The 22,361-nt window shown below is 42.0% G+C and overlaps 1 protein-coding gene across 2 annotated transcripts in view; it reads left to right on the forward strand.

The window, feature by feature from the left end:
• gpc3 (glypican 3) overlaps window positions 1-22,361 on the forward strand; it is a 111,332-nt gene that overhangs the window by 73,574 nt on the left and 15,397 nt on the right. For both annotated transcript variants that reach the window (XR_015842757.1, XM_088292396.1), the window contains exon 7: window positions 16,940-17,126. Coding sequence is in view for 1 of the 2 variants with exons in the window: in XM_088292396.1 (XP_088148522.1) it covers window positions 16,940-17,126 (187 nt within the window). In the remaining variant the exon portion in view is untranslated. The remainder of the gene's footprint in view (window positions 1-16,939; window positions 17,127-22,361) is intronic.

A 22,361-nucleotide genomic window follows, 5' to 3' on the forward strand; every position in this document is an offset into this window, starting at 1 on the left:
GAGATTGTTTTGACGTTTAAAAATTATTTGCACTGTAAGCCCCAGCTGTTTTCAGGGTTGGAGACCTATTTCACATACTGTCATCGCCATGGTAACCACCTTTTGGAGTGCGGCGGGCAGGAACCAGAAATGCTTGCACCTTGGCTCAAAGTTAGCAGGCAGATGTATCATGCAGCGGCTGTGGCCAAATGTCCTGCATCCTGGTGGTAGAACTCGTAGCTGTCAACATGTTGAATCACCACAGCTCCCCAAACACAGACACATTTGCCTAAAGTGTTTATGTGCGTGTGTCTGCGTGTGCGAGAGAGAGAGCGAGAAATCCTGCGTGCGCCGCAGGCCTGTCTAGCTGGATTACAATGCTTCTCTGGGCTTTAAACAACCTGAAAGATCCAAAGAGCAGCTGCCGACCCTCTCAGCTCCTCTGACAAGCAGAGACTCTTAAGAAAAAATACAGAGGCTTGTGGTTTCCGACTGTAATTTAGTTTTTCAGCATTACCTCATACCTAGGCCTGCTGGAAACTTAGGCTTTTAACATCGTAGTTGAAAGTTTGTTCACTGCCTTTCTGCCTTGTTATTTTTAACACATCTCCCACTCGTGACTCAATTTGACTAAATGAAGGTTTTGTTTTTTTTTTTTATAAACATGGGGTTTATTTTTGCCCATCAATATGGAATAATTTTTGCTCGAGTATGTGCTGCTGCCTTTCTTGCAGAAGGTGTGGATTTGATTCCCGGCCAGTGCATCAATACCCTGCCACAGCTCATCCCAAACCCAAATTAAAAAAAAAAAAAGGGTGGGTTGCATCGGGAGGGTTTCCTTTGTAAAAACTGTACCAAATAAATCATGCAAGTGACTTGCTGTAGCAACATTTTATGGGTCAAGTCAAAATCACAACAACATTGTGCTATCATTTTCTTCAACGTCACACACTCACTGTTGACTTAACATCACATTGCTGTTTCTGATATTTTGGTTCCACCAGAAGGGCAACATTAGGATTCCTTAATATGATGAAGTGCAAGCCGCCAGGATGGCCGAGTGGTCTAAGGCGCCCCGTTCAGGACCCAGTCTCCCCAGGAGGCCTGGGTTCGAATCTCGAATTTCCCCATTGTGGGACTAATAAAGGGCAAATTATTATTATTATTATTAACTACAAACCTTCTCTATCAACATTCAAATTGTAGGAGTTTTTTTTTTTCATCCAAACACAAACAAGCATACATCAGCGCACTGCACAAAATTTTGCTTTGATAGTTTGAGTTTGATTTTACAAAAGACATTAGCATACAGCTAAAAATTGTAATCAGGATTTTCTGAGAAACAATGGTGACTTTTTCAACTAATATCATAGTCAGCATGTGTAAATTCAAATGAATGAAAATAATACTTTCTTGTGTTTCTAAACACATAAAGATACGACACAAATTATTCTTCAACTGTGTTATTCTATAATGGACATACACGCAAACTAATGTATAATCCTTTCAAAAGGCCATGACCTGCCAGGGACAAATATTTTTAACAATATGATGACAAGAAGAGCTCCTGCAGTCCCTGTGAACTGTTTGCCATGTGGATCATGTTTCTTATTGATGACATTTGGCTTTTGCTAAGATGACAAAGCTCATTATGTTGCAGACACTGTGTGTGTTCTTTAATTTTGTAAATAGATTGCTGAAATTTTTACGTCCACCTTTAATTCTTGTATCTGCATGAGCTCTTCTTGTGTTCAAAATTGCGGAAGAACATCTGATGAAAGACTGATGACAGATTTCATCTGCCGTGAAACAATTTACGACCCAGCTGTCAAGACAAATATTTACGCAGCAAATGATCACTTTACTGCGCAGCACAAAATAACAAGAACGTTTGAAGTTGAAACTATTATTATGCAAACATAACATTCCACTGTAGTCAGGAGACATAATATGAAAAGTGCCTTAGTTACTAAAGTCTTTTACAGTCCAAGTAAAATCAGCCAGTTTTGACGGGAATGTTTCATCTCATGCTCATGAACAACGGCTCTCCCCGCCCACTCTACTTCACGGTACTACTCGACTACTACAGCAATGTGTTACCAAGGCTACCGGAGAAAGTTGAGGGATGGCTATTTGCTACACGTGAGAAGTGCAGCTGAGCCATGATAAAGACAGTAAAATTTTGGAGTTGATTTCCACTCATGTTTCAAAAGGTTTCACTCATTTTGGCATCAGTCGGCCAAACTCCCTGTTGAACAAAGTGTTGATTCATTCATGTGACGCATTCAGTGGACACATCCCCAAAGCACAACCCATGGCCAAGCCCGATTCTGATGCAACATTCTGTCCATTTGATCAACTTGACCTACAGTCAGTCACATTTACTCACGTATGTAGCTCCCCAAAAATGTATTTGGTTGTGCAATTTCTTACTTGATGGGTAGGCTGGTACTCTAGAGGAACAACTATTTGGATATAAGAAAATGACTTTTCCATTACATGTCATAAATCATGCAATAACAACCTTTAAATTGATCATTCCATATCTATTTTTATTCTTTATTTTCAAATAATCTTTGAAATGGTTTTATTTGGTGAATGAATAATTTGCATTTTAGTTGGTCAAATGTTTGGCATCAAAGAGTCAAATTTGTCATTAATATTCAATATGCAAATAAGATTTGCTCTGATTGTTGTTCTCCTTCATTTAATACAGAGAACAGTTTCCCTCTGATTGGTAGTTGCTGGCGCTTTGTGTCCGCTATGCGTCTTGATTCTGTTCAGCATGCCGTTGTCAAAATTGTGGCTGACCATGTTGAACGCCGTTCAAAAATCCCGGTCCGCCTGAACGTAGCCTGACCAGCACAAAGTTCATGTCACAGACTGGTTCACAGTTGTACTCAGATTTGATTTTAAATTTTTTTAATCCACCTCCATGGTGACATCCCGCGACCGCCCAGAGCACTCTGAGGCGTCTTGACCAACGTGTATGTATGTGTGGCTGTTTATCTTAAGAAATGCAAAGTTCTAGTTTTGCACTATATGCAGACACCGCTCAGCCATTTCTTTTGAGTTGAGTGTGCAAGTGTATATTTACTTTCTTACTTACAATTCTGACTGGCAAATGTACGTCAAAATGCCAAAATCTAATTGGCTCGTTTTGCGTTTTATTGCCAACTGCAATTGACAAACCGCATAGATGTCAAACTTAAAACTATGTCCCATACTCATTTTGGTCTTACTTATGCTTAAAACTGTTGGGGGGAAATATTTTGATGACTTTGGACCTTTAATCAATTATGTCTAACAGAATAAATGCATAAATTGATTGATTCTGCATGAGGGCAAATTCGACATTCTGCTGATTCTGATCCTGACAAATTGTAGTCAGTTAAAACAAACTCAACTGATGTTGGACAAGAGACTTTGCGTATAACCTGCCAATCAACCATTAGATTATTTATCAAGAAAACAGGTAAAACGTTAAACATGCATTGTTATCCTGGGTAATGTTCATTGAATATACATTACATTTTCTCATCCAAGCTGCCCGGAGTCAGGGTGTTGTAAACATCCTTTGGGAGAAGTGGCGAAAGTGGCCCTGCTCAGTTAAAAGCAGTTTTACAAGGTCTCCGCCTCCCCGCCACTTGGCTTCGGATGGTGCGGGGCTGAGAGCAAATGGAGTCAGTAAGCATCTGAGTGGAGAGGAAGAAGGCAGCAACTCACACAGAATTACTTTCATCTGCCCCCGTTTATGCAGCATGGATGGGAAGCTGCCAACAACGCAGATAGTACGTGTAAATGTCGTGGCAAGTGGAACAGAGGCGTGACATGCTGATGTCACATTCCGATGATTCAGTCGCATGTTGCATGCAGTGCTTCATATTTTACTTTGACTGTTTGCACTGTAATTTGACAAACTGTCTCATTGTGATGCAGCAAGGAAAAGACAACATGATCCAAAACAGTCTCAATCCATTCCCGTCAAGTCACTTCTGAACTGACCGCACTGAAACCAACCCGTATCCAGTCAGAGACATATCTCATTTAATCGTTGGCCAACAAAAACCTTCCGACCGTCGGCGGTCCGTCGAGCTATAATGTGACCTTTTAGCCACTTAACTCCGGGAAATCTTGTTGGCCCATCAAGTTTCGAGCATCAAGGCCTCGAATGCGCCTTCTATCTCTCCGCATACAAAATTTAATCCTGCAGAATCGGCTGGAGGCCGCACATGTGTTCCCCCAGGACCAGTTGGAGAAAGCCGGCGCGCGTCAAAAGTGGAACTATGACTTGAGGATCAAGGAGTGGAACTTCCACATTGGTGAACTGGTTTGGGTGTATACATTGAAAAGAAAGAAGGGACGCTGGCCCAAACTAGTCAGCCATTGGGACGGGCCTTGTCGAGTACTCGAGCGGGTAGGGGAGGTAAATCCCCCCAGGGACAGAAATGATGTGTTTCGTCAAGGAGCCTTTGATTGTGCTCTAGGGCTGGGACATGGCTTGTTCCTCCTTCTAGGTGCCCGATGTGATCGCTCACTACTGCTCGTCGTTCCTGTGGGCCAATTGCACTCGCCCCGTCGGGAAGGATTGGCCTCTTCCATTCCACGTGGTGTGCAGTAGAAGTATCTTCCTCCACTCGTAAGCGCGGGATGAATTCTTCAATCTCTTGAATGGTGGTTGTCATTTTGTAATCCCACTTCGGAAACCACCAGGCAGTTAAATATTATTGCAACTTTATTACACGCAAGCACACGGATAGGCTTACAGTCGCTTGCTCACACAAAGACGATGTAGGAAAGTCAATTGGCACAACGCCATGTGTGGTCATGGTGTCAATTCAAAATGCAACAACATCACCCAGCTTCAATTTAAAAGCATACGAGCAAACAAAATAAAACAACAAAAATAAGGATGAACAGAATACAAGTAACACAAAATATGTATTTCTCATGCCATTCCTATCATAAGTGCTGCAAAGAATGCTGGGAGTGTTTTGTCTAGCTGTATTACAGAAAGAATCAAATTTAAAATCAAATGCAAAGCCTCGTGTTTTAAATAAATTGACAAAAAAGGAAAACAAAGGACATTTTTGCAATATTTACATTTAGTTTTGTAAACATAAAACTTCAGTGACTACGTTTTTTTCTTTTTAACATTAATATTTTTTCAATTATAGTTTTGGTTATTAGTCATTGGTCTTCGTAAACTAAAATAACCTTACACCATATAATCTCTGCTCACCTCGGATCTATTTCTAGTAGAACCTGGTGAGTCACAGTTTCAAACCACTTCTGGTCGCTCAGTGGGTAAGCAGATTAATCATTGTCATGACATTGTTACAATAGCGGGTGCACAGCTAGAAATGATGAAATAAAAATAAGCAAACCTTCCTCGTTACTGTGGGTTTGCTCAATACATTGAGGTATGCGCCAACGTCTCCATTTTGCTACCTTCTGTTTTCTTGCTGCCCTGAATCTCCTCTGAAATGAAATTCAGCTGACCAGCACATGTCGAGAAGTTAATAGAGGAGACCCTCGTTCTTCATCATTGTTGCTGTTTGTTAGCATCTTATTCTGATGGACACATTGAAAGCGCAGTAGTTTTTTTTTTCTTTCTTGCTTTCATAAGTGGATAATTGTAAAGCGGAACAGTGACTGTGACGATGGGTATGTTTACAGTAAGCAACCAAATTTCTTTTATACAGATGACAACATTGTTAAAACAATCCAAGGTTTATCGCTCTATGAATGGACTGTATGTATTCAGAATTGAATGGACTACAATGTATGTACAGCAAGTAAAGTGACGCCCTTGAACACGAGTGGGGTCAATGTATACTTATACAGAGATGCGTCCCCCAAAAATATGACAATAATTTTGTTTACATGAACAATCATCATTTAGTAAACAATGTGGTTTCTAAAAACTTCCACTAAACTATTTTGAATACATTTTCAATTGACAGCCTACACTTGGAATGTGAGTCGTGGTTTTTTTTTTTCTTCCTCCACTCCAATCGCTCTGTGACGGAAACCGTGAGAAATGCAACTATGCAGCGGAAATGTGTCATTTCTCACTTTGTCAGCATTGATCTGAGTATCTCCACTTACAGAGGCTATCTGCAAAGGGCACCCAAAGGAAAATAACAAAAATAAATAAAAGTGTATATCTTTTCTCACGCTTAACACGGCTGGCTGGTATCATGGCTGAGGCAACGTTAACATGATCTGGTCACAATAAATGGATGGAGCAAAATTGTTTTCTTCTTCTGTTTTAACCTCACAAATTCTTGGAGCAGCACAAGACTTTGAGGAGCCGTGGCACAATTTTGTCGCCGTGTGAGGTCCTGTCTGTGCAGTTTGAAATATGTCAGAGCTGACACCGTCAAGTGCGCATCAACGCAACACATCTCTTCCGCTGCCATGATGCCAGCGCAACGTGACGCGCCCCGTGTGATGTGTCGATTGTGAAAAGTGGCCCAGACAGCTCCCGCGTGGTGACGAGGGCCGTCAAGTGAGAACATATTATTTTGATGATGTATTTTTGTTCTGAAGAGATGAGCTTGTTTTGCTCCACATCTGTTGAACTTCCCAGAGTATCGAGTTTCTGCTCCGAACAACTAATCTCACAGGAGATGGTTGAGCTAGTGGCAAAATAGAGCAATTATGTGATTGGTCTTTGATTACAGAGCGTTTCCCACTCATTTGTCGGATGAATTTGCAATTTAGAGGGTCAGACCTCTTGGGACTTATTCTGACAAGCTCGACTTGGCAATGTGACACTCTTTAGAGAGATACATTAACAACACAATGGGTATGAAAGAAGTCTTTGTATAGATGCTATTTTGGCAACATGAAATGAATTCATCACCAACTGTTCAAATTGCTCTCTCATTAGCAGATTAACCCATCTTTGAATTCTGCGTTAAACTTTTACAAGTTGCAGCGTTCTTTATCTGTGCCGGCTCATTGGCCCTCTTTCCAACACTCCAGCTGTGCTGACTTGTGTGTGACAGACTCCAGTGCTGTCGCGCTTCCCTCCCTACCTCCCTCCCGCCTCGTCCTTCCCTCTAAAGCCCGAGATCCCTTCCCCTCTTTCCAGCTTCCCAGGCTAATTGAAGCCAGAACCTGGGAAAATCTTGCAGGTACAACAGGAATCCAGGGTGGAAAATAAACCAGATCCCGAGTGCCAAAAATTCCATCACACAATCTCACTTCCTCAAAGGCACCAGACCCTGGCCAGTATGTGCGTGACACCTGATGCAAACTCATATAGAACACACACATGCATATACACACTGAACACGTATGTTCTCAGTGTACCCGCTATGGTGTTGTGTTTTTTTATTTTTTTTTTATGCCTCTAATTATAACCGATACTTTTCACATATGCCTGTGACATAAAACCAGATGGCTTGAGCTTAAAGCGGTGCTTTGGATTTAAATTGTGACATACTCATAGCATCTGCATGTTATAATTACAGCAGATATAAACTAGAAATAGTTTCATAAGAGTTGGCTTTCTCCTACTGGGTATGCTTATAATCAGACTAATAGACACCGAGGGTGTCAGACAGGGCCTGCTGCTTTCAAAGTGTACACTTGCTCACCAAGCCATTATCCTTCCTCGAGTCAAAGCGGTGGATTTCTGTTTGATGTTATTTACCAAGCGTTATTTAACAAACCCCCTCGGGGCCTGCGTCCTCTTGCCCTCATAGGTTTTATGTGGGTGAAGTACGGCTGCTCTTGTGGGGGAGGAAAGAGCGCTTGTTATTCCGCTATATTTGTGAGCGGGTGATAAGCCATGAGGGTTTTTTAAATGAAGTGTGACACCTGGTGTAAACCTCTGAGGAGCTGGGGGGCATTTATGCAGGCGCAGTCGTTTCCCTCGTCAAAGCGCCACACGCATGTTATCCTTTCAGGTGGCTTCGGGCTTCGTGCTAGGTTCAGGATTGGAGGGGTTATGTGAAGTTATGGTTCTTTAACTTGGGGAATCTAACGACCAGATAACCCCCCACGGCCCCGCAGACGTCTCCACATCCACATAGTCCCACAGCAGCCCTCTCCCCTGCTGGCTGGGAGGTCAGACAGAGCATGTGAGGGCCCTTTTCCTCCCAATTAGTCTGCCTGCTAATGAGGCCTAACCATCCCTTTTCCCACTGACACCCATTCCTCCTCAGACTTCCATACTTCCACCCCCTTGCCTGCAACCCACTTCTCGCATTTTGGCTCAAGTCAGGGTCACCTCTCTGTACACATGCCCACACCACAGCCACCCCATTGCACGAGGTGTAATTATGACATGGCAGGGTTATAAAAGTAATGCCGGCACTGAAAATAAATTGACTTTGGAACAACTTTAAAAAGAAAACATCAACAACAAAACAACAACAACAACAACAACATTATTGCCAACATTATTCACTAAGTTATCTCGAGTCATTGACATATTTATTTCTTTTATGATGTCATGCCGGATGGCAGAAAGAGACTCACATGGTCATACATGTGACATGAAAACCTCTGATTTGAAGTGTAAGTGCCAATCGAAGTAAAAGGATTGCTTTTGATTCAGAGTAAGTGGACTGAAATTTGCTTCGATTCAAAGTGAGCAGAAAGGATTCGAAGTGGAAAACACATGTTTCAATTAAACTGATGGAAAAATGCACTTTTGAAAAAAAATGACACGGTTGTTTCACTTCATGTGGCACAAGGCTGGCGCCTGCCTCACCGCTGTGTTTTATTCTTAGTCTTGGTTCATTATGACTCTGTTTTGTACTCTTTCTTAGTTTGCCAAGAGGCACATGAAGATATCAACAGCTGAGTTCTTCCTGCTGAAGTTTCTGACATTCTGAGCTTGTTGTCACCGGCACAGTCACATGCTCCTGTGTAACAGGATCCCTCCCCCCGCAAAGAGGTCAGGAGTCACACTTCCTGTTTCCTGTCTGCGCTAGGTCATCAGAGGGTCTCCATGTGAGGGTCACAGACCTCCTCCGCCTTTTGTTTGGGGCAGGCACAGCAGAGTAGAGGCTCCTCTCTGGACCTGTCAGAGTGTTTGCACTCCCTTAACTTTTTTCATTGCCCCTCAAGGTCCTTGGCTTTTCATCTTAGCAGCCCCCCTTTGCCCCTCAAGTTGTGGCAGCTCAGTCTGCGTATGTGTCTGTCAGGACTGGACTTGGACAAAACAAATCGTCTCTGGCATTTTTGGCTTAGACCGGTCACTCATAATTAGCGGCTCATAGTCGATTATTAATTGTTCCGGAAAGAAATGGATTTTACTATTATCTCAAACCCAACTCAAATTTATTATGTTATGTAGTATGTACAGTAAACAGTTTGTGTGCTCTCTTCTCAACACTCAATTGCTACCTCAATAGTCTGGCATGACTAAACAGAAGGAGGGAGATTATTTTTGATTTCTTAAGTGGTGGATGAAAATTTAATTGAAAAAACTGTGCAGCAACCAAAACCATTAAAACATGATAATATGGACCTAACCTATTCATGCTTGCGGTTACTACAGTTTTATAAGATGTATCTGAAAGTATCCTGAAAGTCCACCACCTGAAGAAATAAAATGCTCTTTTCACCTTCACTAGACCAAACATGGCATTCTGATTAATATTGCGTTTGCGGAACATGAATTAAGCATCAAAATCCACCCGTTTTTAGCCATCTTGCCATGTTGTCAATTTCTGTTGACTGAAAATGACATCACAGTTGCTCAGGGCTCAGGTAATGACCAATCACGGCTCACCTGTTTTCTGAAGTGTCATGATTGGAAACAGGGAAAGAAGAACTAAACGATTAATGTAGTGAACCATTCGAAATGTGCAACATTATCTTGTGTGCAATATGATTCTTTATCTAACAATAAAGCATGTGTCAAGTGTTATCGCCTCATGTTTCACCTGATAAAATTAGAATGATGAGTGATTCATCGAGAAGTTGTCTTGAAGGGATCAATTAAATGAGTGCTGACTAAACAGAATGTAGGCGACAAGGTCAAAATGTGTGATGATTTCCATGTAGTATTTCATGGACATTTATTTATGTTTATATTTTATACCAACCCACAGTGCGCATGTGAAATAGCTTGAGTCAGTCAGAGGCCCATCCCTATTCTGCAGTATCTTTCTTGTTAGTCCAAAGTCCATTATTTTACCCAAATGACAGTCTGTTGTCTCCCAAGGTGTGATCATGGGATCCACATGCAGTGACCATCTGCTGGAAACGGAGGGTTTCTTAGCAACACATGACTCTGGGAACCACCGTGATAACGTGCGAAGGAGACGAGCAGCAGACAAAAAGAGATTGTCCGAGGAGAGTAATCTGATTTTGCAACCAGCCGCCTGGACAGGAATGAGTCTTTTTAAACTGTTCAACTTCACGCAGACAATCAGTCATATTCACAGAAATGAGTCAAGATTTTCTTAGGGATTGCCTCAGAACAGTTGAAAATTATTGTTATACCAAAAACTTTTAATGCAGGCAGGGCACTACATTCACGCCTTAAACTGAGCTCACTTGAGCTGAATAAACAAGGGCATTGTTGCGTTTTAATCTTCCAATGGATGGCATGGCAACAAATGATTTAATTTGATAACCCTAAAATATGTAAACAGATCAAGAGTTCTCTCTCCAAAGATAATTGAAACAAGAAACAAAGTGACTGCCAGCAAAATATAAATTCCAGTTTTCAGTCCAGCTAGCAGAATCTGGAAATAAAGTTGTGGGCTTAGTCACAAAGGTGGAGTGGGTCCGCACCCAGTTTAACGACCGCAGAGCTGCTTTTCTTCTCTGTGTTTGTGTTACAACTGGAATTAACATCAGGAAATTAATCTTGTCTGCATTAACTGTCTGACAGTCTGAGGCAGAGCGACCGTTGCGTGACATACTGAGCCATGGACACGCCACAGGAGGACAAGGGTTTGGTGGGGCCGGGCTGGTTTGTGAGGCTGTCAGTGAGAAGAATGTGTGTGTGTGTGTTTGGGGGGGGGGGTTGTGCGTGCGTGTACGTGTGTGAGAGAAAGAGTGAGAGAGAGAGGGGCAGAGAGAGAGTGAGAGCGAGAGAGAGAGAGAGAGGGCAAGTTTGATCCCACTATACATTTCACATTGAAGAAAAGTTGAATAATGAGCCGCAAGCTGCAGGTGGGACTGCAGAGCTCTGCATAGGAGCTTTCCATGACTCAGTGCCTGGAAAGTGCCTGCTGTCATACTGTATGTGCCTTTCTCAGTCTGTCAGCCCGCATGCCTGTCTTAGAATTTAAGGCATAGAAAATCCATTTCTTTTATTACCTCCATCAACAGTGTTAGAAGTAAAGCTTTACATTAACACAAGTACAGTCACTGTTGTTTTTTTTCTCTGACGCAATGACCTTCATTCACAATTTAATTTTGAATGCATTGTTGCCTCGAGATACGAGTGACCCGACCTGTGAGTTTTTCGAGATATGAGTTTTCCTTCAACTTTTGCTCTGACTTGCAAGCACAAACTTGATATACAAGCGCTGTATGGTGGGAGCGAACTCGTCTCGACACAATTTTCAATTAAACAGCAGTTTGGGAACAAGTTGCGCATTTCTTCAAAAATGAGACTTCAAGCTTGCAATCCACACTAATTAAACAAAAAATGGGTGGTGTATAAGCAGATGCCGCACAAGTGCTTCCTGTTTTGGTTTTTGACTTGACATAGATCTAAGAAGATTTTGTTCATTGGATGGTTTTAACAGGAATGACCAAATTGTAATTGCAGAGCCCTCTGACCGACAAAAAATAAATAAATAAAATCAAATATGTAACTGAACAGGTTTTCTTTTTCATATTTTGTTTACTTTTGTGGTATAGAGCGGGATTATGCGGTCACTATGCTACTGATTTCTACAACTTTGTTTGAGTTGGTGCATACATTTTGATGCAAATCTGTATAAAAGTACAGCTATTTTTTTTTTTTCATTTTGGAGATTAGGTGCCTGTTTACACGTGGCTGCTTTTAACTGTTTTGTTTGTTTTATGTTTTTAAACTACGTTGTTAGAGACAGGCAAGACCAACCACACTCTCTTCATGTGAGTCTTTGGGACTTGGACTTTGTTCAAAGCCAATACTGGTTTTTGACATATTCTTGCACTGATGTAATGTGGTAGTTTGGTTTTAATTTCATATTTCTGGTGAGTTGTCAGCTTGTTGTGAAAGTGTCTGCACACTTATTTATAGCAATTACTGGAGGAATGGTTACCGCTTACTTTCCTTCTCTCTGACTGTGTCTGTTTCATACGATTAAACAGGAGTTAGTTAAGTGATCAGGAGAAACCAAATACAAGGTCATGATGACATCACAAGTGCTTTCGCCAAAGGATCCATAGCTTTGCTATTTTAGCGTTGTGGATAAATAATGTACTTTTTCTCCCCCTGTTTAGCTAAGCTGAGGGGACTTTGCTCATTAGATTGTGCGGGTGTACCTAATGCAACGTCTGATGAGTCAGTAATGATGGCAGTTTGAATGTTTATGTGCTGAGGTGTGTGTGCTGGCAGGTGGTAAGTTACACACGGCTGTGTTTGCACAAACTCCACTTTACACAGGACCACAATTACTTTTGGTGTTCTCATTTTTCAGGTTATTTTTCTAAAATAGCATGAACCGTTTCGTCATCGTGGTGCTTTTCAGGTGTTTGTTTGTCTTGGAAATTCGCAACTGACCAATCAGTCTAACAAATCTTTGTTCATTTTCTTTAGTTGGGCTGTTTTATGTGTAAAGGAAAATACTTTTTAATGGTCCCTAATGTTCTACTACCATGTCAAGAGACAGCCTTGTGCTAACCTATGCACACATTTAGTTATTGTACTTATTTATTTACTACACACCAGAAAAAGTTCCATTCTGAGAAAAGTCAAAAGTGTTGATGTTTGGTCATATTAAGATTATAGATGAAAGTACGACTTCATAGTCATTTGAAGGCAACATATGGTACTGATTTTCAATTTTAGGATGCCATTGTGCATTTTAAGCCCTCCGTTATTTAAACGGTCTGAATGATAAGGTGAAACCAAGACTTTGCAAAAAATAGATACGCATGGGGAGCTCGGGCCCCACGTTGTGTAGATTAGATTTGTAGACAAGATGTGTTGACGCATTGATAGAAACTTTGTGAGCAGCAGATTCCGTCTGGGGCAAGTCATAAGCTTCTTGTTGGGACATGTCCTCCTCATTGAGAAGAAGAACATAAGACGGGACCTGACAAGGAGACCCTTTTTTTCTTACATCTTCTGTCTTCATTACTCAACTGCTGTCTGTCACCTGCAACAGTGTTCATTCACTCTCCATACAGCCACACACAAGATGATACATGTTTCTCTCTTCTCTCTTTGCCCTTCCTATTTTCCCCCGCATCATTATGAATGTCAAAACTCCGCCAGTGTGAGCAGGTTTATTTGTATCAGTGCAGGTCCACTGTGGCTCGGTTGCAGCTGTTTTGTCCAGCAATGACCCTGTGTGGAGTTCATGTCCTGTGTGGGAGGCTGTGACAGCCTTGTGGTTTCCGTGTTTGTCTGAGTTGGCCTGCATTAAGCACAATTCCACACAACTTTGTGTGCAGCCGCTGTAAAGTGAGCATTTCCTTGGTGTGATTTGTGCTAGGGGGAGATGAACCCACAATTGGTTGGAGGCTCATAGCTGTGTTAAATACTTGCTGCCAGCTCTTAGTGCAAAAACCCCACGCCTTAATGGAAAACATACTGAGCAGTTCTCAAAAATGTCTCTTTTATCTGTCCCCAAGCTCCCTTTTCGCTTTGGGTTTTTGTCTTATTTAATTCCACAGAACTCCCCGGTGAAGCAATTTGAGGTTTCTGCATTTTGTGGTGAATCTGGAGGCTCCGTTCAGATCATGGTTCAAACCATGCCAAAAGAGCCGCGTCACTTGTGACACAAACATACCATCCAGCACTCCCTGCTCGCGCTGCCAAGGCAGAGGCAAGCAGCCGGTGGGGAGAAGCCACCGCGCCCTGCCACAGAGGCCCTGAGGCCCACCCCTTCATGGAAAAGGGCACCGCACAGGGCTACTGCTCGCTTGGACCACTGCTATAATTATGCTGCTCACTTCTTGCTATAATTGCTGAAAAAACATCTTAATTCTCAGTCACTGTGCCTTTGCTGGTATTTATATCTGGCATGACACTGACGTTGCCCTCCTTTTGTAGGACTGAAACAGACTTTTTTCATTTCATTCCAAAGCGTTACTGTTGCGGTATTCTACTCACTTTCTGGCCACTTCATTAAGTACAACTGCATGATTTAATGAGGTCACAACCATAATTTGTGTCATGATCAGTGTTTTTGTTGATTTGGTTTTCATTGGATTTAAATCCCAGTTTAAAAAAATTCTGTCAATATAATATTTCTGATTCCATGCACCTTTTTTGTTCATTTGTGAATTAACATTTCTTTAGATTTGTCTCGGCCTCATTTTTCTATGCACTTGCAAAATTATGAGAATTTCAATCAAAAATAATATATATATATATATATATATATATATATATATATATATATTTTAAGCTTTTCAAGTAAGTGAGTATATTTTCAAATGGTAGCTTGAATATTTGTGCTTGAGGTGTGTATGCTTTCAGGTGATCAGTTACGCGTGGCAGTGCTCGCATAAACTTCACTCTGGGGCAGTTATTTTGTCGTTGTCTTGTTTTTTAAAAATGCCCCCCCCCCCCCCCCCCCCCCCATTTACCCTGAACCATTTGGCCATTGTGCTGCTTTACAAGTGTTTGTTTGCGTTCGATGGCCTACGAGGCACCCTCACAAAGTCCAAATGGGTTGCTAGGGATGATGAGAAGGAATTTCATCAAGTCAGTAAATCTATGGAGGACTGTGGCCAGTGTGGACAAACAGTGTTCTCCCTTAAAGAAGTTGCTTTAGTACATTTAACTCCCACTCATCATTGAGAGAATTTGTTCTCAAGTGACACCACTTGTCTCACATATGTATCATCCATTCTGCCCGTGGTAGGCTGTTTTGTCCATCCTAATGTGTATACGGATAGCCTTTTAGAAATGTTTGCTCTCTTGTAGTGTTGGGAAATAAATGGACGTTTGTTTGGATGGGCGTAGTGAAATGAAGCGCTTGTGTGCTCCGTCTGTCTGAATCTTGAGTTGATGTCATTTGTATGGAAAGAAAGAGAACAGGTTTGTTTATTCTCTGACTGACATCATTTTGTGATTAGAATTTTATACTTCAGCTGTCTCTCTCTCTTGCTTTCACACGCACACAAACACAAAGTCCAATCACAGCTGACCGGAGACACAGCGCATATGAACTCAATTTTCTCCTAGTGAAAGCCCAAACAACTAACACAACAACACAACACAACTTGCATGCTGACGTCTGCAGCTAGGAAGGAACTCAATAAAAAGCATACAAGGAGGCACAGCGGTCAGATGAAAGGAGGACTCGCAAAGCAGGCAGTTGGAATTTAGCACATCTGTTAGCTTGGCAGTGCTCTCAATCATGTGTGATGTTTAGGAGGCTGAAAGATGGTCAGAGAGCGTCAGGCGAGGTCGTCTCTGCGCTCACTCACATGTTTTTCACCAATAGGTACAAGAATGAACTTTCCCCCCCTCATTCCTCTGTTGGTCATGAATCGCAAGAATGTTTCCTCTTTCAAGTTGTCATGTTTCACATGATTTTAATAGCGGAATTACACACTGCAATTTATTTGCACAATTCTGCCTTTATTTCCGAGATTGCATTGCCACAGTGCTCACTAACACTTTTGTTTTGTTCTGCATAACACATTAAGAGCCTCTGTCAATTTCTTGGCAAGTATCAGAGGTAAGCTGCTTTTACGCCAAGAGGCCAACTTGTGCTTTGAATCTGCCATAACAACTCAACAAATGTGACAAATGACAATCAAATCGACAGATAATGGCCACACGTTATTTAATAGCAAAATATTTTATATGGAATACAAGTTCATTTTCATTTCTCAGGCATTGTGCACTGTGACACAGTCATGCTGGTTCACAAATGGGACTTTAGCACACAGTTGCCACAAAGTTAAATATCTTGGTAAATGAAAAATCAGGGTTCAGATGGAAGAGGTCAAGTCCAAGTCCAACCCTTGATTGAGTAACTACTTGCGAATATTCTTTGTCCGTCTTCCCGTTCTCCATTTTCTAAGCCACCTGTCCTCATTAGGGCCTATCTCAGATGACTTTGAGCGAGAGGCTGGTGGTACACCCTCAACTGATGATTGGCTAATGGCACAACCTCTTTGTCTGTTGAGCCGTTTCTCATTTTGTGGTATTTTATCCTTGCGGCACCAAGAGAAACCACGCAAATTGTTTGCCAGGATTAACTAAATCTGTGTGCGCCACTGTTTCTTTTCTTTTACTAAATGATGTGGACTGCCACAGGCCTTAGAATGAACCACACCTGACAAAAATAATCATCCTAATGCAGATAATGAAACAATCTTCCTGCTCGTTAAATATAATTAGACGCCATGTAATGGCATAACTAGTTATCATGTCTTCCTCACTGTCAAATGGTCCTGGTTCAGATTTTGGCTGCGGCCTTGCTGTGTGGAGTTTGCATGTTCTCGTGTTTGCGTGGGATTTTCTCAGCACGTTAGATTTTTCCACCATTCTAAAAACATGCCAGCAACCAGTCCAGGGTGTCGCCAAGTCTCACCCGAAGCCAGTTGGGATAAGCTTTGGCTCACCCACGTCACTGATGAGGACAAGTACTATAGGAAAGGGGTTGATGGTGGCATGTGATAATTAAAGTTTGCCGAAGGCCAGTGAGTGAGGCAATTGTTTTGCTTTGGGTGATTCATACAATAGAAAATAAAATCAGAATGTGGCTCATTCTATTCACTTCTTGAAGTGTGTCATGAATTTTGCTGTCTTTCATATCAATGTACGGATTAGCTTCACCACTTTCTGTTTCTCCCTCAGTTGTTGCGGCATGTTACGGTATCTGAAAAGCGCTGGAGGGCCCGGACGCGCACAAGTCAGGTGGACGGGTGGAGCGATGAAGGTGAAGAGGGATTCCAAAGCGGCGACTGTGATGATGAGGACGAGTGCACCGGCGTGTCTGGCCTGGGACCACCACCACGACGCAAGCGGTTACGCGTCTTTGCAGGTTAGATGCGTGCATTCATTTATGACCCTTTTGTCCATTTCACGGTACCTGATCGACTTACCACAGCTGTACAAAAGCAGGTAATATTAGATACAATGAGGCACTGTTTCTACCTGGTCTACATGGTTTCAAGTGTGCCGAGCCAATACTGTATGGGTGATGTAAACAACCACTGGTCGCTCATTGGTTATGCTGATTCTTTGTCACATTTCAGGACACACAGCTTAAAATGACAAAAATAAACACACGTGCTGTAGTTAGCTATGGTTACAGCATTTCTGTTGCTCTGAGTACTAACTCCCGACTCAAATAAAATTTTTCACCTGACCAAGAGGACATTACTACTCCTGTCCATTCTTAACTGTAAAAGTAAAACAGCATTATGCATAATAGTTTGGATTTATCGACATTAAACTTGAGCTTGTGATCACCTCCACAAAATCGAAAAAATATCGTGCCGATCAATTCTCCACTTTCACAGGCTGAAATGGACAAGAACAAGAATGCACACACAAACCCCGACTGGTTATAGTTCGAATATTTAGCTACGCTACAGGCGTGTCAACTCTCAGGAGACATCAGGTGGGCGTGGATCTTTAAAAAATATATATATCGAGCTTGTTCGTGAAAAATGGGTCATCTTGGCTGGACAGATTTATGTAATACATTTATTATATGTGATAATGAACAATTAATGATCGGCATTTGTGAAAAGACACTCCTCGTGTTAATATTTTCTCAGAGTAATTAGGAAACAATGTTCACTTCTACAATATTTCAAAGAAATCATTTCAACTCCCATCACTGGTGAGCTAATTTTAGAACAGGAAATAACCTGGGCTACTCATGTGGTCCTTATGGGTTACCTAATGCCTGCATGCACCACGTTGGTGACCCCTGGTTAAAACCAAAAATTACACAAACTACGATCCCAAAACACTTCAAATACTTACAAATATGTTCAAAGATCGCTATAACCTTGAAAAAAAAAAGTAGCGTAAACAGATTACAGCTAAGAATGCAGATACACAATGTACAGTATGTACACCTAAAAAATATTGATGATTATGAGACTTAGTGTAGCGCTGTAGCCTGGTGTAAAACAACGAACATCTGATTGTACGGCAAAGCGCAGGAATTGTACTGCTAGCGCCGATGTTCATGGGGCGCCGTGTGTTGTTTGGAAAGACGGCTGTTTACTGAGCTGAAACTGCCGGATCCACTCAGTAGCAGCATGAACTGGCGGTCATAGATAAATTTCACAATGTTCTTCTGAGCGGTTGTTACGCATGCCACTAGTTCTGATGTTGTGTTTAGTCCTAGTTTGTTGAAATATTTTTGAGCGATATGAGATACGGGCATCACCCGTATACAACATTGCTCTCTGAATAACTATCAATCACAAGTCTTAACATGGCTGCTGTTAGATTTGTGATTTGAGGAGTAAACTCAACCTGTACACACAACAGCACAACATTTGCCTTCCGCTGTTTGTTTGGTTAATCAGACAATTAGTTTGATGTTTTGCTGGTGGGGTTACAAGTGGCAGTAATGGTTTGGTCACAATTTAAAAGACCTTCACTCAAATTTATGAGACAGTCTGTGAAAACATTTTGGTTACAGGCTATCAAGTAGTTGTTCATTAACCAAACTCGAGCTTTCGACTGGTAAACGCACCACAAAGTTCCAACTGCAGTGAGTCAAAGTGAGCACAGTCCAAACACAAGCAGAGGTGTTTACATGACTACTGTACATCTTGACACCAACGTGACACTATGAGGTGGTGGACGTGAGACTTCCTCAGGTAGCTGCCTCGACTCAACCTCTTGACCTCATTGCTGTCAGTTAAAATGGTCAGACAGGCTCTCCTTAGACCAAACAAAGAAAAACCGAGGCTACAAACTGCTTGGAGAAAAGACACCAGGGAGCAGGAACAAGTGAGCTCAATCCGCCGACACAAAGTCAGTGCAGCTGAGCAAACAAGGCGGAGGGAGTAGTCCTCCTGTTGGGGATGTTGTGGCAGAGATTTGGGTTTTTTGAACAGAGAGCAAAAGTAAGAAGCAGAGGTTAGCACAGGAATCCTGCAGGGCCGTCACTTCCAGCGGGCTTGGTCGTGAGAGCCTCATGCCCTCACTTCTGGACTCGGCGGTTGCACTTCTATATTCATCCGACTGTCTCTTATTTTTTTTACAAGCTGCTGAAGCATGACTCAGTAGGACATTAAAGCTCTTTGTATAAGCAAAGCTCTGTTTTAAAATTCCATTCCATTTTCTTCCATCTATTTGGTAAATTAGCAAATTAAGCAGGGTACAGACGTACCGAATATTGGCCAGAAATGAAACATTTCCCCTCCCTTCCGATCAACAAGTCCCTGGAACAATAACATGTGCTGGCGGATGTGTTAAGAGTGATTTTCTTCGATCTGCTTGGAAAAGGGTCGGCCGACAATCATAAAAAAAAAAAAAGTTTATTGTTAAACCTGTTCAATATTTACAATTGCATCGCAACACCGACTCTGTGATTATATTTGAAACAGAGTTAAAAAGTTGACCCCGTGGGTTCATACCTGTGTGAGGTGTAAACACTAAATTGATTATGACAAGTGTCGTATTTATGGAATTGTTTTATTAGTTGTTTTTTTAATTAATTGATAATTTATTATTATTTTTTTGAACATCTAACTTCAAACTCGCCGATGATCCGTCTGACTTGTGTGTGGGCAGCTTGGGTTCGGTTCCTGCTTGGTGACAGTGTCAATGTCTACCCTGTGCCTTTCTGGCGACCTTTTCAGGGTGTGGGTCGCCTTTCGCCCGTAGTCAGCTGGGATAGGCTCCAGCACCTTCCCACAACCCTGTTCAGGATAAGCGGTGAGGATAATGACATGACTGCAATGCATTGGATTCAATAATTCAGAAATATAATATGAGCTGTGTTTTGCCAAATAAATGGGTTTGCATAGAAAATGTGTGCATGATTATACAATCTTGTGTGTAGGTTTTCTGCAATGATGGTATGGAGCAACAGAGTGAGGAGGAGCGACACTATGCCAACACAGTATCAACACAGTTTGCACAATGTACCGCAACGCTTCCCTAAGCTTCGTCAACTCTTCACTAACTCCAACTACTACTATTCTTGCTTCTTTCCAATTTGTGGATGCAATGTGTTAGGATGCTGCATCACACAGGTCTGTCTTCGTCCGACAGCAGACATCTGATTTGATGGAGGAGCCTCTAAATTGCTGGCGGATGAGTGAATATGTACGGAGCCCCTTAGGGGACATGGAAGAGAAAAAAAACAACTTTGCGTTCCCTCGCAAAATCTTTGCGTTCCCTTGCAAAGATTGCATTCCCTCGCAAAGGTTGCGTTCCCTCGCAAACTTTGCGAGGGAATGCAAAGTTGTTTTTTGTTTTTTTTTCGAGTGAATGTTTTTTTTTTTTTTTAATGCGCCTTTATGTACTTCCGGGTCATCTTCCGTGTAAACAAACGCAGCAAAGATGGAGTGTGTTCACCCGTGGGCGAGTTTAATTGAATTTTACTTTGAAATTGGCTTGAAATACAAAGAAATAAAATCAGTTCTGGATATTAAGCACGGTTTTCAAATAAGTGAAAGACAGTTCCAAGCCCTCCTCCAAGATTAGTGCCGCCTCCAACGTACTGTCGTCTCTTGAACAGCAGCGCATTCGAGGCAAGGGTAGTCAAACTGACCCGGAAGTACATAAACGCGCATTAAAAAATAAATAAACATTCACTCGAAAAAAACCTACTTTGCGTTCCCTCGCAAAGTTTGCGAGGGAACGCAAACTTTGCAAGGGAACGCAAAGATTTTGCGAGGGAACGCAATTTTTTTTTTTTCTCTTCCATGTCCCCTAAGGGGCTCCGTTGATATGCGTGTGTGTATACTAGACACTAAGATGTTCAACATTGGTATGTGTGCACCCATTTTTAGATTTTGCTTCAATTTTGTGACTGTCCTCAGGCTGTTTGGGCCTCCACGCATGGAGGCAACAAATGTTTGCAGACCTTGGGAATGCCCTACTCATTGGCAGACACGCAGATAGCGGCTGATAGCCTCTAATGACCCAGCAAAACGCTGACCTTGCATGGCCTCTCGGCCTGTTTTGGTCAAATACGGGACTGGGGGATTGGGGTTCAAAGGTCAACCTACAGAGCATGAGGCCTAATGGGCTGGATGTCTGAGCTGTGAGGCTCTTAGATGGACGAGTCAGATCTGCTTTCAGACAGCCAGGAGTGCAATGACGATACAACACATCACACAGACAAACATGCAAACGGGAAGGTGACAGAAGCCACAACAATAAGGTGACGAAAGGTCCGACGCGGGGCAGAGATGCCCACATGCTTGGTTGTCAATCCCCAAACGGATAGAGGATGTTTCCAAACGTGCTTAATGATTGATGTGTCCTCACTCGCTCTCAACACAGATTCCATAACTGACTGATTACCTTTGCTACACACATGTGCACACACGCGCACACAAACGGTTGCCCTCCTGACCAATCATTCCTCTTGCCTAACGTTCCCCAGAACATTCCAGGCAAGGAGAGCTATTCCAGGACAGGGACAACCCCCAAGCCCCTGCATTGCCCCCCAAACCATCACTAGCAGCTACGAGCAAATCCGTCTTTACTGTGGCTTTTGATGATGTGCCATTCACTCCTGAGATTTGTGCTGCAAAACTGTGAAATTGTTTGAGGCCACGATAAAGGATAAAAGATAAAGTAAGGTTTTTTATTTGTTATTTTTGTTTAATGCCTTTTGAGTGGCAGCACGTTGAAATAGTGGCTAGTACGGAGTGAGGAGTGTGTTTTCACTTTACCTGACTTGACAGGCAACCTGTTGAGGGTGTCCCCCGTCTCCCGGGCAAAGTCAAACGCGACAGGCTCCAGTTTCACAGAAGAAACAAAAGAATCACATAACTCACTACACTAGTTAATATAAATGTAGGACTAATGAGAATAAAAATTGGAATTGTTCCAAAGAAAGGTCATTTTTATTGTGCAAAGCAGTATTAGGGTTGCTCTGAAAAGACAAATGTAATAATGATACGAGAAGAATAACGTCCATATTATAATTTTATGATCAAGTAAATCTGCAAAAATGTTAGCAGAATGAAATCAGAATCACAACATTTTCTTTTTCAAACATTACAGAAACCAAATCACACGTTCACAATACTAAATAATTATTTTACAGTTTAACATTTGTGATGTT

The sequence above is a fragment of the Idiotropiscis lumnitzeri genome, chromosome 4 (assembly GCF_059441095.1).
Source record: "Idiotropiscis lumnitzeri isolate Australia: NSW breed Sydney's pygmy pipehorse chromosome 4, RoL_Ilum_1.0, whole genome shotgun sequence".
NCBI classification, from domain to species: domain Eukaryota; kingdom Metazoa; phylum Chordata; class Actinopteri; order Syngnathiformes; family Syngnathidae; genus Idiotropiscis; species Idiotropiscis lumnitzeri.